This window comes from Typopeltis vanoorti, chromosome 6 (assembly GCF_054136105.1).
Source record: "Typopeltis vanoorti isolate ZY-2024b chromosome 6, IOZ_Tvanoo_1.0, whole genome shotgun sequence".
In the NCBI taxonomy this organism is placed as follows: domain Eukaryota; kingdom Metazoa; phylum Arthropoda; class Arachnida; order Uropygi; family Thelyphonidae; genus Typopeltis; species Typopeltis vanoorti.
Window position 1 is genome coordinate 138,600,947 of NC_143554.1, and position 19,376 is coordinate 138,620,322.

Consider the following 19,376-nt stretch of genomic DNA (forward strand, 5'->3'; position numbering starts at 1 on the left):
TAAATGTGAATGAAGTATTAAAACATACAAAATATCTTCATTCACAATTTAACAATATCCATACTTGAAGTAGAAAAAGCCATCAAAGGCTTGAAATGTGGAAAGGCAGCAGGAGTAGATGATATTCTACCAGAAATGCTGAAGTATGGTGGTATAAAAGTCTTACAGTGGCGGCTGCACTGCATAGTTCAGAAAGCCTGGACAGAGGGACGAATTCCCGATGATTGGAGTAGAGCTCTAATAGTGCCCATATATAAAAAGGGAAATAAAACTGAATGTGAGAATTACAGAGGTATTTCCTGGCAAGATCTATGCAAGTATACATGAGAAACAGTTAAGAAGCTGGATTCAGGCCAAATACAGGCTGTCAGGATCAGATCTTCACTTTACGACAAATAGTCGAGAAAGCATGGGAATATAACAAAGATCTGTATTTATGTTTTGTCGATCTGGAAAAGGCATATGACAAGGTGCCAAGAGAGGAGCTATTCAATACGCTACAGTTATATGGTGTCAGTGGGGCATTATATCATGCAATACTTAGTCTGTATTTGAGTTGTAAGTCGGCAGTTAGAATTGAAGTACAGGAAGATGGTTTAATGTTAAATCTGGTGTGAGACAAGGATGTACATTATCCCCTCTGTTATTCATTATCTATATGGATCACATTATGAAGGAAAGTTGTATTAAACATGATATCAGAATTGGAGATGTTAATGTCAGCTCTTTCTTTATGTGGACGATGTTATACTTCCGAATAAATCTGCTACAAATTTTGAAAGATTCCCTGACTAAATTGAATAACTGTTGTAATAGATGTGATATGAAGGTCAGCAATAACAAGACAAAGACAATTAAGATAAGCAGAAACGTTGAAAATATCAACTGCATTGTGAATGGAGAACCTAAAGAACAAGTGAAACATTTCAGCTACTTAAGCATGATTTTTAGTAAAGATGGTAAATTAAATATGGAAATAGACAACAGAATCAACAAAGCTGGTATGGTGGAAAGTCAATTGAATAAATTCATATGGAATAAGAAAGAAATTAGTCGGAACACTAAATTAGCTGTATACAAGACAGTGTTCAAACCGTCTAGACTTGACCAAAGACTAGAGACTGCAGATATGAAAGTCCTGAAAAAGATTACTGGCGTGAATAGATGGCATCAATGGCAATATCAGATTAAAAACGAGGATATTAAGAAAGTACTTGACATTGTCAGCATCCAGGAATGCGTTAGCAGAGCTAATCTCAGGTAGTATGGTCACTTAAACAGAATTGGTGAGGAAAGATTAGCAAAACAAGTGTTCTCTGCCAGGTTGGCAAGAAAACGACCCAGAGGAAGACCAAGATATAGGTGGATTGATACGGTACAACGTGCCTTAGACGATAGAAATATAAGATCCGGTAACGATAATATTGGAGTCTTGACAAGTAATAGACTGATTTGGAGGAAAATTGTAGATAGGAAGTTAGTAATGATGTCAATTTTTCATGTAGTACTATCATATCCTGTACACCCCCTGAGGGTATATGTCAGGAATTTGATGATGATGAGAAAATAAGGTAGAATGTAAAAATTATAGAACAATTGCCATGATAAGTCACCTTAGTAAAGTGATGATGATCATATTGACAGAAAGATTGAGAACACAATTGGAAGCATACCTTGCAGACGAGCAAGCAGGATTTAGGAAGGATGGAACTACAATTCAACAGATTTTGACAATGAGGGTAATAGCAGAGAAAGCTAGGAGAAAAAACAAAAACATATATACGTGCTTTGTTGATTTTCAGAAAGCATTTGACAGTATTGACCAGAAAGTGACATTAGCAGTTCTGGAATCCTATGGAATTGATTACAAAAACTAAGAGCTATATTAAAAGATGTTTATCAGAATGCATTTGCAGCAGTTAGAATAGGTGATGATTTGGAGAAATGGTTTAAAACAAGCAGAGGTATTAGACAGGGAGACCCAATATCACCAAGCATTTTCATCGCACATTTAGAAAGAGCAATGGACAAACTGAAGGAAGATGCCAAAGGAATATCTGTACACGGAATGAGAATTAACAATCTGAGATTTGGAGATGGCATTGTTATTATTGAAGAAGACGAAAGAGAACTACAAAAAACACTGAAACTGTTAAACGAGGAAGGAAAGAGATTTGGACTTTGAACTTGGAAAAACAAAGACAATGGTATTTGGTGAGAAGAACATGAAACAAAAGATACAAGTGGAACTGATATAGAAAATGTAGAACAATTCACATATTTGGGAAGTAAACTGACATATGACTTGGACTGTAAAAAAAGAAATAAAGATAGGATTGCAAAGGGAAGAACAAATCTGAAGGCCATGGATAACATCTGGAAAAGTAAATGATCAGCCTGCAAACAAAACTAAGAGTACTGGAAACATGCATCTTCAGTGGTGTACTGTATGGATCTGAAACATGGGTAATAAATAAGGAATCAAGAAAAAGAATTTTGGCATTTGAAAGAACTTGTTACAGGAAGATTCTAAGAATAGAATGGGTGCAGAAAATCACCAATGAAGAGCTCTATCAGAAGATACAACCAAAACAGAATCTAATGCAGAAGATTATAAAACGGAAGCTGCAATTATTTGGACACATCTGTAGAATGAGTGAGGACCAGAAGATAAAGACATTTATGTTTGGTATTTTGGATGGTTTAAACAGAAGAGGTAGACCATACAAAGAATGGATAGACGATATAAAAGAGTGGTGTGGAATGGGTGTACAAAAACTGCGAATAATTTAAAAGAAGCAATTCAAAAACAGAAAAAAAAAGTAAACAAAATCACAGTTGTAGTAGGTACTAACAACTTAACTGGCGATAAGTTTAGTATGAGAGAGGACATGAAAGGGTTGTTCGAAGAGGCGAGAATGAAGAGTGAGAAAGTGAAAATCATCAGTATTTTACCTCGGTATGATAAAAATGAATTAAGAAGGGCTATGATGGCAAACGATTCAATGAATAGGCTGTGTAGAAGGAATGGATGTAAGATTTTGGATATGTGGAGTGAGTTTGAGAGACGATTGGATTTGTATAAGAGGGATGGCCTATGCCTGAATGTGTTCAGTATCAAGAGTTTAGAAAAACTAATAACTGGTATGAGACAATCTAAAACAGAGAGTCAGGGAAACTAAATTATAAGAGAGGAATGGTGTGAACGTGAGTCTAAGAGCGACAATGTTATATAACTGTGTGAATGGGCTTTGTTATGGAAATGTTGACAAGGAGAGAATGATTTCAGCTTTGTGTTTGTCAAGTTCGGACCCATCAAACATGTGCAAAGATGTCTACATGTATAAGTCATTAGAAAATAATAGAGATCTGCAAGTTGTCCAACTGTAATAGGCAGACTGCAGACAAGACTATAGAAAAGAACAAACAGGTAGATTATTATGTCTGTACACAAATGATAGGAGTATGAAACAAAGGGGTAGTTTGTTGTTTGTAGTTTGTTGATTGTAGTTTGTTGCCTTAGTATGTTGCTACCTCAGATTGTAGGTATTAGTGAGACCTGGCTATCAGAATCAGACTGGTATTGAGTATCAAGGGTACAGTATTTTTAGGAAGGGTAGAGAGGATAGGAGAGGAGGGGGACATGCTGCTAATGATATCAGATGACTTGAATCCAGTTAGAGTTGAGACCTATGATTGTAATACTACTACTACTACAGGTGCAAACAAAGTTTGCACCTGAAGTATCTTTCAGGACTGGGGGAACCCGTGGCAAAGGTGGTATGACTTCACATCACCTGCCTTAGTATCCCATAATGCAAAGCATATCTCCTTGTGGACATGTATAATGCTATGCATTATTATGGAAGGGTCACTACCTGCCACGAGTTGCCCCAGTCCTGAAAGATACTTCAGGTGCAAACTTTGTTTGCTTACACTTGGATAATGGATTAAACTAAGTATATAATTTCTTGGTATCTTTAATTTATACTATAACCAAGTGAAAACCTTTCAACTATCGATCTCTAATCCAGAGTATTTTATTAATAAGGTGTGATACCTTTTGGTAACTCATATAGGAAAGTATAACTTCTGCATTACTTCAACTTTAGTATCTCACCTCTGGGTCTGGCTCCCACTGATGAGACCTCAATAAAGGTTGAAACCGGTTGGGGGACTATTATGAGTTCGCTCTCTTAAGGTTTTTGCCTTAAGGGAGCACTTTGAGTCTCTGGGGAAAGTGTTTTCCAGCACGGCCCGGTGAGGGGCTTTGTCGGTGAATGCTTTTCTTCGGAATATGAGTGGTTCTGCTCGGTGGTGGTGGTGGGTGGAAGGCCATCACTGTGTGGAGCCAACGCTGAGATGGACAGTCTTTAGCCCACAATTGAGTGGCCTAGGGATCGTCCGAATTTTTAGAGACGCCTTTACTTATTCATAAGGTTGAAACCAGTCTGGGTAGTGACCCTTCCCATAATGCATAGCATTATACATGTCTGCAAGGAGATGTGCTTTGCATTATGGGATACTAAGGCAAGTGATATGAAGTCATACCACCTTTGCCATGAGTTGCTCCTGTCCTGAAAGATACTTCAGCTGTAAACTTTGTTTGCTTGCACTTGGATAATGGATTAAACCAAGTATATAATTTCTTATCTTTAATTTATAATACATAGTGGGGTGTTGTTACAGACCTGGTGGATTTGTTGAGGTTAGGATAGCTTCGTAAGGTAGAAGCAGATTTAAGGAAAAGTAGTAATGTAGTTCCGGCATGCATAATTGTTATGTTTTTTTTTATTCCCTGATAATGGCAATTTGACTTTGCTAAAATGTTGGAAGTATTAATTAAAATTATTTTGGTCAAGGTAGTAGCCTACATTGTAATTTCCTTAAAAAAAAAAAATGCAGCTATGAATAGTGAGCATATAAGCTATTGTATGTATAAGCCTTACCACTGGTACATAAAGCATTGAACATCTTCATTATTTGTTTGGTAATTATGCAAAATTGATTATGGTAATAGTTAAAGTGATATAAAGAGCTTGCAAGATGATTTGAAGAACCTCTGTAGCCCAGTTGGTATAGACCCTTTGGTTGAAAAGACCTGGATTTGATTCCCATCCATGATGCAAGGATCTTTTATCAGATCTTTTTGACTAAAAGTGAATTAGCCGCTTTCATAGGAGGTTGAGAGTTTTTTTCTCCTGGAAACTCAGGTTTTTCGTACCTCAAAACAGGCAAACTGGTCCTGTGAACATGCACATTTACAGACATAAATACTTATTGTAGGGCAAAGAGGGCAACAGGTAACCATCTTGTTCCACAATCATTATTCCTTAGTAAAATAGCATATTGCTATCTAATCAATTGTCGACAAAGTGCAAGGTTTAGGTGAAGAGAAGGATGATTTCAATATGCTGTAACAGTATGGACAAAAGATAATGGGCACCAGTTATTCATGTTAGAGGCTTAACATATTTTTGTCTTATGTTTATTTAAGAATGAGACATTCTCAGTTTGAAATCATTGATATTTAGTATGTAGAATATATATATATAAATAAATATATATATAACATAAGTTTAATGACTATTACCGAGAGAAAAGATGGCAAGATATATTTAACAAGATACTACTAGTTTACTAGTTTCGTTACAAGAACATCAAGAAGATGTTCTTGTAACGAAACTAGTAAACTAGTAGTATCTTGTTAAATATATCTTGCCATCTTTTCTCTCGGTAATAGTCATTAAACTTATGTTATAATATTCCAACCGAGTTAAAATTAATTGTCAAAATATATATATATATATATATATATATATATATATATATATATATAATTTAAAGTGAATATTCAGCGCTAATTTATGTATTTGTTTTGTCGCTTTTATGAGGGAAAATTTAATAAGGAATTGTGTGACAGAATTTTAACTAATACTGTTTTTTTTCTCCTTTCTTTGTGTCTAGTGTTTGTTTCTCTTGGAGTATGTGTGGCTGTTCAGTTAGGAACTTATCCTTCATGGATGTTCTTTCAGTGTATTATAGCAATGACACTTTTTTATTGTGCACATTGGCAGACATATGTATCTGGAACATTAAGATTTGGAAAGTAAGTGAAGCACTTTCTTGCATTTTTTCAGTAAAATTTGAATAATTTAATTTTAATATTATTATTATTATTATTATTTAAGCCTCCAAGGAGTCAAAAGACTCATCGTGGGAGGTCTCTCCTAGGAAACACAAAGTCTGTCATACCACTCCTTAAACTCATTGACCGTTCTTGCTCTCACCACTCTATCAGGCAATGCATTCCACAGTTCAACCACCCTTCGTGCAAAGAAAAAACCACTCCTCACCCTCTTGCTCACAATTTCCTTTCATAACTTCCAGGGATGGCCCCTTGTCATCACTCATTCCTGCTGTTCAACCAAGCGAAAGAACTCCCCAGTGTCAACCTTGTAACCACCTCTCAACAGTTTAAAAGTCTCAGTCATATCACCTCTCCTTCTTCTATCCACCAAACTCTGCAGTCCACATTCCCTCAGCCGATCCTCATAACTAACATCGTACAGTCTTGAAACTGTCTTTGTTATCTGCCTCTGTACCCTTTCCAAAGTTAATTTATCCCCTTCAAATACTGGGGACCAAATCTGAGAACAGTAGTCTTAAGTGCGGTCTGATCAGGGTCTTATACAACAGAATGATAACTCTTTTATCTCTGCAGGTCAGTGTCCTTCTCATTATTGCAGCAATCCTCTGTGTTACCTTCATCACCTTTGCAATATGTCCCTTGAATTTCAGGTTTCTATCAATCATCAACCCCAGATCTCTTGTCTCCCCTACATCCTCCAGTATATCTCCTCCAATAGAATATGCAGCATCCCATCGATGTGTCCCAAACCTCAAGACCTCACATTTTGCTGCATTAAACTGACATCCCCATTCATTTGCCTATCTGTCTAGCTTATTCAAATCCTCTTGTATGACTACCACATCTGCACTATTACTAATAACCCAGCTTCGCATCATCTGCAAACAACTGAATATCCCCCTGCAATCTACTGACAATGTCAGTGATATAAAGGTTAAACAATATAGGTCCTAGTACTGAGCCCTCTGGGACCCCACTCGTAACCCTCTGCCTCCTTGAAACTGCCCCACCATACACAACTCTCTGATACCTATCAGACAGCCAATCCTGAATCCAGTTGACCAAACTGACATTCAAACCCAATATAAATGACTTAATGAAAATTCCAGATTTTTGTTTTGTTTAGAAAAGAAAAATGCATCGACTCTCACTATAGCAAATGCAAGTATAACAAACTATCTATAGCAAAGATCCAAGGAATGATCTCTAGGGTACACCACTGGTCACCTAAAATCTGAAGATGCATATCAGGAAATGATGTATGAATGAATTGTGAATTACTTCTCTGATGTCTTCCTTTTTTCTTATTTATCCCACTGATGCCACCTGTTTACTCTCTTAATGTTCTTGAGAATTTTAGTGCACTTTCTAATATTCAGTTAACTGTTTTATTTCTGACAGTTAACTGTTTTATTTCTGCTAACAGATAACAAATAAGCTATACTTATTTTGTTATCTGTTACTATATTTAATTTGCCATCTCTACTAAATATTTTGCATAAATGGTTGTAATGTTTTACATGTTCTGTATTCTTCCTACTAACAGTACAGTTTTTTTTCTTCATGTTTCTGCTATTTTCACAATTTTCATCTTTTTTTTTTGTTTATTTTTGTACCAAAATTTTGTTATTACATTAGATATTCCATTTAATTTAGATACTAGAGATTTGTACTGGATTTGTTTAGGACTCTAACATCGTCTGCATAAATAGCTGAGTTTAATATCTCTGATTTTTATATCATATTTAATCGATGTTTTTTTCATAATATTATCCATGTAGACAATGAATAACACAGGAGATAGGTTGCACACTTTAATTGATTATCATATCACACCATCTTCCTGTATATCTTTTCACTTCTAACAATTGACTTACAATTCAATAGAGGACATATACTGTTTCTGATATAGCTATCTGATCGATAGCTAGGTTTTACTAAAACCAGCAATCTTTGGTCGCAACTTATTCATCAAAGCAACAAACTCAACCTCTTCGTTCCTGATTCTTGTGGCATTTGTATAACATAACAAGCTACCACGTGGCTTTTTCTTATACTTACATCTATAGTCTGTTTGTCCCAGTTGTGCAATTATCTCTTCCCCCCCCCCCCCAGATACACACTCAAAACATTTCTGAACCTAAAGTGTACATTTCCATCCTTCTGTCAGATATGGAACCATGCTATGACATTCATATCATTATAATGTTTGCATACCATAGCTGAACTTGCACACATACTCTTCCTCCTATGAAGATCTAGTTTCCCTCACTCTCTGCATTAGATCTCACCCAATAACTATTTTCTCCAAGTTTCTGATACTAAATCCATTCAAGTGCATGTTCTCTCTCTCATACAAGACTTTCCTCTCATCACATCAAATTAGTTTATTATTATATTGGCATCTCCATTGAGTTCAAAGACTCATTGCAGGAGACTCAATCTATCATACCTCTCCTTGAACCCATTAACATTCAAAGTACTCGTAACTGACTCTGGCAACCCTTTGACTCATTCACAACTCTCCAAGCAAAAAATCTAGTCCTTACACCCCCTACTAGAGGAAAGTATAACCATACCTTTAAATAATAATTATAATACCGGAATTTACTCATGTAAAATATTATTTATTAGTATAATTTTCGCCTGAGTATCACAGGCATCTTCAGTACAAAGCTGATAGAACATTTGTCAGTTATGGCAATTCCAAAAGGCACCACCTTAAGTGGCTAATGTAAGATAACTGAAAAAGGTCATTAAATTTCCTAACTTATTAAAAAATAATAAAATAAAATAAATAATTAAGTAAAATAATATATATATGTAATTTGTGTGTGTGTACACATACACAAATTAAAAAAAGTTAGTACTTTTTAAATCAGCTAATCTTTCTTATCTCCCACAAAGGGGATAGACATAGACCATCGGGTCTGTTTAAGTTAGGAGAGTGAAGTAAAGTTTCATGTTTCTTTATAAAGTTGTTCTATGAGGAACTATTTTTGTGAAGGACTTTTGTCTTGTTCCAATGAACTCTGTGGCTAGTATTAATGGCATGCATGGTTATTCAAGATAGAATAGAACATGAGAGAAAAATGTCTCTATTACTTTGAGACTATTCAACTTACAGGCCCCTCACATCAGATCCTCCTGGTAGTCAATTGAAAAGACTTAATTCTCTTATAGATAATGTCTACATGGGATGAAGATCAAAAGAAAAAACTTAAAACCTTCTTTGGTCGTCCACCTAGATTGTATGGTTTTCCAAAAGCTCATAAACCAGGTATTCCATTAAGACCAGTTGTAGACTGTATAGGTTGTCCCACTCATAAAATTTCAAAATTTTTATCAAATTTACTCACTTCTTCAACTAGAAAAACTGCTACTTATATAAAAAAATACTTTGGATTTCAAAAATAAAATTTCGGATCTTCATTTGAATGCTTTGGATATTATGATTAGTTTAGATGTTGTTTCTTATTTACTAATGTTCCTTTATCTGACAGCATTGAATTACTACAACAAGAATTTCCTTCAGACATTGTTAAAATATTTGATTTTGTAATACATTCTGGTTATTTTTCTTTTTAAAAACAAGTTATATCATCAAATCGAAGGAACAGCAATGAGCAATCCTCTTTCTCCTGCTATCGCCAACTTCTTTATGGAGCACTTTGAACAACGTATTTTTGACAACATTTCACCTAGATCTATTCATTGGCTCAGATATGTACATGATATTTTTGTTATCTGGAATGGCTCTTCTTATGAATTACAACAGTTTCTCTCTAAATTAAATAAACTTCATCCAAGGATAAAATTTACCCTAGAGGAATCTTCGCCAACCAGATAGTAGCCTATATTTCTCTGTTTTTAGGAAGAAGACTCATACAGGCCATTATATCCATGCTGAATCTCATCACCATCCCAGTCAAAAGGCTGGAACTATTAAAACACTGGTTCATCGGACCCACACTGTTCTTCAGATGAGTTATTACAGAAAGAATTGCAAATTATTTTTTCAACTTTTTTGTCTAATGGTTATAAGAATACATTCATCAAAAGAGCTTTTAGTAGTTTTGGTATCTCTACCTCTTCAAATACAGAAGAAATAACTCATATTCCTGTTCCTTATGTGCAAGGCATTTGCGAATGCATAGCAAAAGTTTTAAAACCACTAAATATTTTTGTTGCCTCTTGCCCAATCAGAAAAATCTCCATCTTTTCACTTCTCTAAAGGACAAGCTTCCACATCTCAGTCATCCAGGTGTCTACCAGATTCCTTGCTCTTGTGGATTATCTTATTTTGGAGAAACAGGAAGGTCTGCTTTTGTTTGGCTAGAAGAACACAAGTCTTATATTGAATACCTTGAACCTGAACAGTCTGGACTTGCACTTGTTCATAGTGGAGGGGACCTACCAGTGATGGTACTGGTCCTTTTCATTCTTCCTCTTTTCTTTGCTTTTCTTTCCATATTCTTTGCTCTACTTCTCCTGAGTCTGAGTCTTTTTGACTATCCTTTTTTCAGACCACCATGACTGGGATCCAACGCCCTGCTGCCATATTTGCCATGCGGTGCAACTTGTGGACATATGGAAAGGGGGATCCTGGTAGTCTTGCATGACTTTGGACCCTGCTTCGGCAAGACAGGTGGTCCTGGATGGCCCATCCAGGATCAATCAGCTAGTAGGCTTGCCTGCAAGGGTCAATGGTGTTGTAGTAAGTCTCTCACCCCATGGTCGGGGGTCAGGATCCTAGGCTTGCTGTAGTGCTGGTATAGCGTCCAGGTTAGCCCTGGCGTTCCACTCCTGAGTGCAGTCATTGCTTGCCAGGTAGTGGGCATCCATGTGTGGCTCCGTGGTGGGTGGGGAACTCTGGCGCCGAACCAAAAACTCCTTGAACATGAATCCATCATCCTCATATGTTTCAGGGACCCTAACAAAGTCCCAACCAAGTACTGATACTGTAGATATGGCATATGGAAACAGAAGTAAGAAACAAAAGGTACACAATACTAGAAAAATGCACCAACATTTTTAATCATTTATGCTACAGGTGAAAAACCAATAGGGAAAATGTCACCTTTTTTTATTCAAAAGGTTTTAGGACTGGCAGGACCCCAAAACTTAAGAAATTGCATGTCAGCAACATTCCGAGAAACTGCTGAGAGCAACAACAATGGGTGGAATGGAAATTACAATAACACTCATAAAACACTCAATTCATGTAGAGGAGTGATATCAGAATGGGATCTCCTTGATGTTCCTGATGAGGAGATATGTTCATAACTTAAAGATCAAGAAGTGGTGGGTGAGGCGCATTCTGATACGTAGGGATGGTCGTAGGGATCATCCTTACTTTTGATATACCTAAACCTCCAACATCTGTAAAAGCAGAGTATCTCAGCTGTCCTGTTAGAATGTACATCCATAACCCACTGAGATGCTTTAAATGTCAGAGATATGGACATGCACAAACTGTCATGGTTCTACTACCTGTGCTCAATGTGGTAGTAAAGAACATGTCAGGGAGATCATCCAGCTTACTCTCATGCATGTCAGAAATAGAAAGACGAAAAAGAAATACAAAGAATGAAAACAGAGCAAAACATAGCATATCACTATGACATCATAGTGCAAAACATATGTGTTTTGCATTATGGGAGATACTGAGATAGAAGTGATGTTAGCTTGCCCCACCTTTGCAAAGAGTTGCCCGGTGTTGTACCATCTTACTCCAGTCCTGAAGATACTTTCAGGCACAAACTTTGCTTGCTCACACTTGGATAAAGGATTAAACTAAATATATTATAGTCTAACCAAGTGAAAAATAAACTTTCAACATGATGACCCTAATATGAAGGTCAATATTGGGAAATTAAAATAGTTATTTATAACACTGTTGTAAAGTCCATAATTTCTAAAATGAATGCTGATCACCATGCAACACTAAAAGAAAGTATTTCTTATTAACCTATAATATTGTATCATTATAGGTTAATAAGAATGTGATATCTTGTCATGTAAAACAGGATTATAGCATTGGATTTTTTTTTTCTTCACCAAAGGGTCAGGCCAGTAGAATAATGGGTGATGAATTAGTGTTACTTTGGCATACTATTTGAATCATAATGTAACTTCTTTCTTTGTATGTATGTGTGTGTGTGTGTGTATATATATATATATATATATATATATATATATATATATATGAGTGTGTGTTTGTGTGTACTTCACAAGATGACTGTAATATGAAAGTCAGAATGTCAGAAAATTAGTTATTTTACTTAACACGGTAGTAGTTTCCATACTTTCTGAAACTTTAAAAGAAAGTATGGGAAAACTTGTCTAGTTTCATTTATGAAAGTATTATTCTAATTGCATTTGACTTATTCTTATATAATAGAAGTGGGAGATAAATGAGAAACTTGTTTTAAATTTGAATATTTTTGAAAGATATAGTGCCCATCTTACATTTATGATTAGCTTTGATTTGAAAATTAACATAACTTAAGCAAAATAAGCTAGTAAAAAGTAAAAGAAGGAAGGAAAATGGAAGAATCTTTTCCATATTCATGCAGGTCATTCATATGATGGAGCTATAAACCCTAAGGATTGTCTATCATCATTTATCTGAACAGTAATACCCATCTTACGACACTTTGCTTTACAATGATCTGCTCATGTGACCGTTTTCAATTATGACTAAGCCCATTTATACGACATTTCATTCAATCATACAATGGTTTAGTGATATGATGCTCTTGCAAATGAACCGATGCACAGTTTTTGTGGACTGTTTATGACATCATAACTTGCTACACGTTTCTTTATTTTGGTTCAGTGAAACAAATTTCTTTGTTTCACTGTGAATTATAAGCTGTCTATAACTATTATTTTATTGTTGTTAATAATGGCAAAAAAAACCAACAAAAAAATCAAAATAAGGGCACTGTTATTTCTAGTGAAAAGAAGAAGGTGCGTATACCTATTACATTAGTTACTAGGATTAATATGATTAAATTCAGAATAGTGGCATGTTGAACACCGAGATAGACTGCAGGCTAAATTTACCTCATGCTACTCTTTAAAGTGAAAAGTGCTACAGTAGTTAATACTATAGTTATCCTCCTTAAAACTGACAATCTTATTGCCAAAGTGGGAAAACTTTTGATGGTGTAGATTGATGACCAAACTGGTTGGCACTGATCCCTTCAGCAAAGCTATTCTGAATAACTTATTCGTTTGCAAAAAAGTATTCTAAATTTTTCATTTGCATAACTGACCTAAATAAAGCATTTATTACATCATTCATGCACTTATATGACTTGCATAACTTAAAAATGTTATTAAATCATTACATGCAGCTACAAGTGGGCGGGGGGGGGAGAGGCAGTGATTTGGTATATGACGATGGTCTGGAACCTAATATTGTATGACCAGGGTATGCCTATATTTATAAAAAAAAAATAAATAAGCTACATAATTTACCAAGCTCTACTGATAACCATATATATTTTAATGATTATTAGTATTAATGATCTCATAAGTGCATTTAATACATATCTTGAAGTCATTTTAAGATAATTGTCAATAAAACTGTTTCTTTTACATGTTAAAATACAGGTCAATATCATTTTATTTGTATTGTTAGTGATACTCATAGTTTTAATGCCTCTTCATTATTTTGAAATGCCCTAGCATCACTATATTTGTTCTTACACAGTAAAATTTAGGTCACTGTTTACATACTGACACAAAATACATTATGCAGGCTGTTAATTAATTTTTTTTTTTCAGATTTGATGTTACAGAAGCACAATTTATAATTATGTTAATCCATGTTATATCAGCAGTTTTTGGACCAGCAATATGGGAAATACAGGTAAGAATTTCTGTTATATTAAAACATTAAGTATGTTGAATAGTTGTATAAATTTTCACCGAGTCTGTAAAGAGCTTTTGTAATAATAGAAAGATTTTTATACAGTGTTCTCCTACCTACAAAAGGTTTTTGTAAACATGTAGTACATTCATACTGTGAGTAGACTAAGGATTTTTTGTTTTATTAATTTTATGTTTTTTGTATTTTTTTATGGGGAAGGAGATATAATTAAGGGTTAAGAATAATAACTGAGCTTAAAAATGAGTAAGCTAATTTTGATTTATGTGTTAGCGTATTTTTAGTAAGATTGGCATCTAAACTGCTTAAGCATAATTTTAATTGTTATGAAAGTATTCCTTTCTTTTTTCTTTTAGAATTTTTTTCATACTGTTAATTCTTTAAACCTTTATGTGAAGAAGGAATTGCTGTTTTATCTGATAGAATTTGGCTGGAGATTAAGAACAATATTTTGCGGTCAATCATGTTTTCGTTCTTATTCAGAATTATGGCCGTAACAGCTGAGGCTATGAGGACAGTATATCATGTTTGCTAATTGCATGTGCTATTCTGGGGGAGAGTGCTGTTTTTTGATGAAAAACCAGACTTTCCAGGAGGAAACACCCTTGTATGAAACTGGCTAATTTACCTTCAGTTGAAAAGTTCTTATAAAGATTCTTTGCATCCTAGATGGGTTTGAACTTATTTTTTGGTTGTGTTTCCAACTAAAGGGAGTCACTCACATAAGAAAGAATGATAAAAATGGAAAAGTGTTTTGTTTGGCAAAGTAATATATTATAGTATAGAAGAAATTATATTCTTAGACATGTAGAAAGGTTTATGTGTTGGCAGTATATTTTAGTTTATTTTAATGGTATTGATTACAACATAGAATGATAAGAAAATAATTATTATTTATTAACTTATTAGCTGATATTTTGTTGGTATTATATCCAGCATCTTAAGTGCACAAGAACAGTTTGTCACAGTATATGATACAAAACAATTTGGTGTAACAGTGGGATTAGTTTAAAAAAATTGTAACAAACAACACAGGGAACTTAAGTCCTAATTGGCACCATGTCTTTTTGGAAAAAGATAGAGAAAACAAATATTAATTATTGAGGGTTTATTTTTCACTTGGTTAGACTATAATAAGTTTAGCTTAATCCTTTATCCAAGTGTGAGCAAACAAAGCTTGCACCTGAAAGTATCTTCAGGACTGGGGTAATGTAGTACAACACCAAGGCAACTTGTTGCAAAGGTGGAGAAAGCCCTCATCACTCCTATATCAGTATCTCCCATAATGCAAAACACATCTCCTTGAGGACATGTGTAATGCTATGCATTAAGGCAAGGGCCACTACCCATACCGGTTTTGACCTTTATTGAGGTCTCGTCAGTGGGAGCCAGGCCCGGTAGTGGAGACACCAAGGCAGAAGCAATGAGAGGTCATCTCAACCTATAGGAGTTGCCAAAGGGTGTACAACCTTATATAAGGTTGTACTTTCAGGCGCAAGCTTTGTTTGCTCACTTAAATATTAATTAGATCTTAAATTGACTGTCTCCCAAATTTTTGGTAAATTTATACAGCCTTACTTGTTGAGGTTTGGAGTATGTTTTAAAGCTGCTGCTGATTCCAAAAACAATCTCCCTGACATATGACTTCTGTGTAGCACTTTGGTTTACTTCCATTTGATCCTGTGTAAAGGGCTATCCAAGGCATGGTCTACTAGAACCCAACTTGCCATAATGATAGTGTCAAATTTATTTTGTGTGTTCACCAAGGCAGATGTCAACATTTCTTCCTTTCAGTCCATAGTAATCTAGGTCATAAGAACAGGGTACTTCATAAACTCCTGGATGTGATAAAGAAGAGAGTTTGTTCTTAGATGAATGGATGGGAGTTTTCAATTTGACATATGGTTTAAATATGGTGTGTAGCTAATATTTATTAAGCACTCTAGATATCTTTTCAGATGTGCTTTGAATGTATGGAATGGTAACAGTATTGTTGTACTCTTGTGTAATAGACAATAGAGGTGATTTGCATGGAGCATTTAGTATTTTTGCTATCCTGTGGGATTATAAAGTGTGATGCAGGTGAATGAGTTCAGTGGTAAGAGCATTGTCATTGGAACAGATAGCTCTAGCTCCGTGAGTTAGTGTTTTTAGGATACCATACTGTTGAGCTGGGTGATGGTGTGAATGTTTGTGCAAATATCTCTCTCTCTATGCATAGGTTTTCTATAAACGTGAAAAAAGATAATGAATTATCAGGAAGCCATGTGATTAGTGTATCTAGAAAGGGCAGACAGTCATTAGTTTCCTTTTCCATTGTGAAGTGGATTTTATGGTGTTGGCTACTTAAATGCACTAAAAATGTATCCAATGTGTGTGGACCATGTTGCCAAATGACAAACACATCATCAGCATAGCACAGCCAAACCAATAGTTTGAGAATGGCTGTATTTATAGCTAAGTTTTCCAAGTGTTCTATGTAGAAATTGGCTGAAGGAGGAGAAAGGGAGGGGGGGGGGCATTGCTGGCCCATTTAGTTATTTGTATATTGTCCCTTTCCATGCAAAATAACCTGCATATACTGTAACTTTAAATAATTCAAATATATCTGCAGGAGGGGGGGATGTGACTTTAGCAATCAAGAGTTTCAATTAATGGTACATTGGTAAATAGTTAAGTAATATCAAAACTAATCATTACATCTGGATTTTTTTAAGATATGATTTTCTATTATATGTTTTAGGTGAACAAAATTTTTAACAAAGGAGGAAGAATTATTTGTGTGTGTGTGTGTGGGGGGGGGTTGCTAGTAATTTAGCTAAATGTTTAGCAAGTTTGTATGACTGTTTATATTATCCACAATTGGGCATATAGTACCTTGTTTGTGAATTTTAGGTGCTCTATATATTCTGGGTGTTTTAACATGAAAAAGCATGAATCTTTTAACTGTGTCTTTTGGCCAGGAAGTTACTTTTTTCAATAATTTGTGAACTTTTATTCTTTGGAGAGTTAGTAGGATCATGATCTATGATTTGGTATGTAGACTAATCTTGTAAAAAGTATGTGCATTTTGTTTTCATATTCAGCTAAATTCATCACCACAGTTGCATTACCTTTTTCTGCTTTAGTTGTAACAATATTGTTACAACTAGTCCCGCTGTTATACCAAATTGTTGTTTCATGTTCTGTGACAAACTGTTCTTGTGTTCTGAAGATACTAGATATAATACCAGCGAAATATCAGCTAGTAAGTTAAGAAAAGAATCAATATTTATTATCTATGTTGTAAATATTACCATTAAAATAAATTAATTATATTATTGTTGTGTACTGTATTCTAACCAAGCATATACATTACTAATATTATTAACACCAGGAATAAGGAGGAAGGGGTTTTTGGTAATGGTTATTCTATTTGGCTGTAAATTATAGACATTAATTAGACTTAGTTGACAGGTAGATACATTCATGATATAATACCTTCTATTTTCATATATTGTATTTCAGGACAGAGATAATAGGAAGGGGGTATTTGTTGCTGATGATAGTAGAAGAATTGTTATGAATGAGAATATAGATTTGGCCAGATGGTATTAGTAGAATTATGGAATAGTGCATTTAAGGTAATTGATATGAGATAGCAGCCAATAGGACAAAATATATAGTTTGCATTGCTTTAGGCCTGAGATGCAAAGGAAGATTTAGGTGGAATGTATAATCAAATTAGCCCATTGAGCACAGGACAAGTCATTTTTATACAAGATTTGAACTGTGGGAATGTAGATTGGAAGGAGTAAAGGGAACACTGGATGAAGAAAATAGAATTTTGTAGCTACAGAAGAATAATTCCCTAAAAGAGCATGTAGTGGTGGAACCTTAGGTTTAAATATAATGGATTTAGTGCATCGGTCTCCCTTTCTTTTATGTGAATTCCATTTTCAAAAGGTTCTAAACCTGTTGTAAGTTAGTACCGTGCATGTGTGTGTGTGGGGGGGGTGTAAAGATTAGATAATTAGGAAATACCACTCTAGTGACCAAACATGAAACTTTGTTTAAAAAAAAAAAAAACTTCAGGCCTCTAGTAAGCAGGAGTCTCACACTGCACATAGTTTCCACCACCTAAAGAATCCACAGACATCCATACCTGTGGTGAGATTTAACTTATGACTTATTGGTTTGAGAGTTGAAGCACTATGTTTGGCCATCTAGGCTTCAGAGATTGAGAATAATGATTAGGCATTCTCGACATGGATGTGTAAGCTGCATTGAAGGAGGAGCAGACACGAAACTGCAGATCAGATAATGATGACAGACTTAGAAAGCAGTTCTAAGAACTACAGTTTTCTGTAGTTCTTAGAACTGCTTTCTACAATTAAATTTCTACAAGTAAAGAAACACCTATTCTCAACAGTCTGAACACCGGATCTATAATTGAACTTCAGTGAACATCATTTCAACATTACCTCCAAGAAGCATAATCAGTCTGGAATAATAATAAGCTTGATAACAGAGCATGAAATTGCAAATGCTATCCACAGGATAACTGCTGGATGATACTAAATTATTGCATGCATTCCTATATATACAAATATCTTTTAAAAGTGCTGAAATCCTTCCACATCAGCTTTATCTCAACCTTAATGATGGATTTTACATGACAAAACTTTGGAAAATTATTATCAATAATTATACCTTTTAATTGCTATCCTTCTGAAATTTTTTCATGTGACTGCTCTAAAATACAAATCAATACAATATAATAAATGCTTATATTCTTAAGGGGCACTCCTGATCAAACGTTAATTCATTTTTTTGTGAAATTCCCTTTATGGTGGTACCACAGTGTTATTCCTGTTTTTAAAAATTTTCCTCCTCATCATCAAATTCTTGACATGTACCCTCACGGGGTGTGCAGGATATGATAGTACTACATGAAAAATTTACATCATTACTAACTTCTTATCTACAATTTTCCTCCAAATCAACCTGGTACTTGTCAAGAATCTGATATTATCATTATCAGATCTTATATTTCTATCATCTAAAGCACATTGTAAAGTATCAATCCACCTATATCTTGGTCTTCCTCTGGGTCGTTTTCCTTCCAACCTTGCAGAGAACACTTGTTTTGTTAATCTTTTCGTGCCCATTCTGTTTAAGTGACCAATACCACCTGAGATTAGCTCTGCTAACACATTCCTGGATGCCGACAATGTTGAGTTTTTCCTAATATCCTCGTTTTTAATATGATATTGCCATTGATGCCATCTGTTCAAGCCTCTAATCTTTCTCAGACTCTCATATCTGCTGTCTTTGGTCAAGTGT

At 34.9% G+C, this 19,376-nt stretch overlaps 1 protein-coding gene across 1 annotated transcript in view; it reads left to right on the top strand.

Annotated features, from left to right (window-relative positions):
* LOC150105987 (cholinephosphotransferase 1-like) overlaps positions 1–19,376 on the top strand; it is a 146,195-nt gene that overhangs the window by 25,710 nt on the left and 101,109 nt on the right. Inside the window, exons 3-4 of the mRNA XM_090394607.1 lie at positions 5,968–6,109; positions 13,949–14,033. Of these exons, the coding sequence (XP_090250733.1) occupies positions 5,968–6,109; positions 13,949–14,033 (227 nt within the window). The remainder of the gene's footprint in view (positions 1–5,967; positions 6,110–13,948; positions 14,034–19,376) is intronic.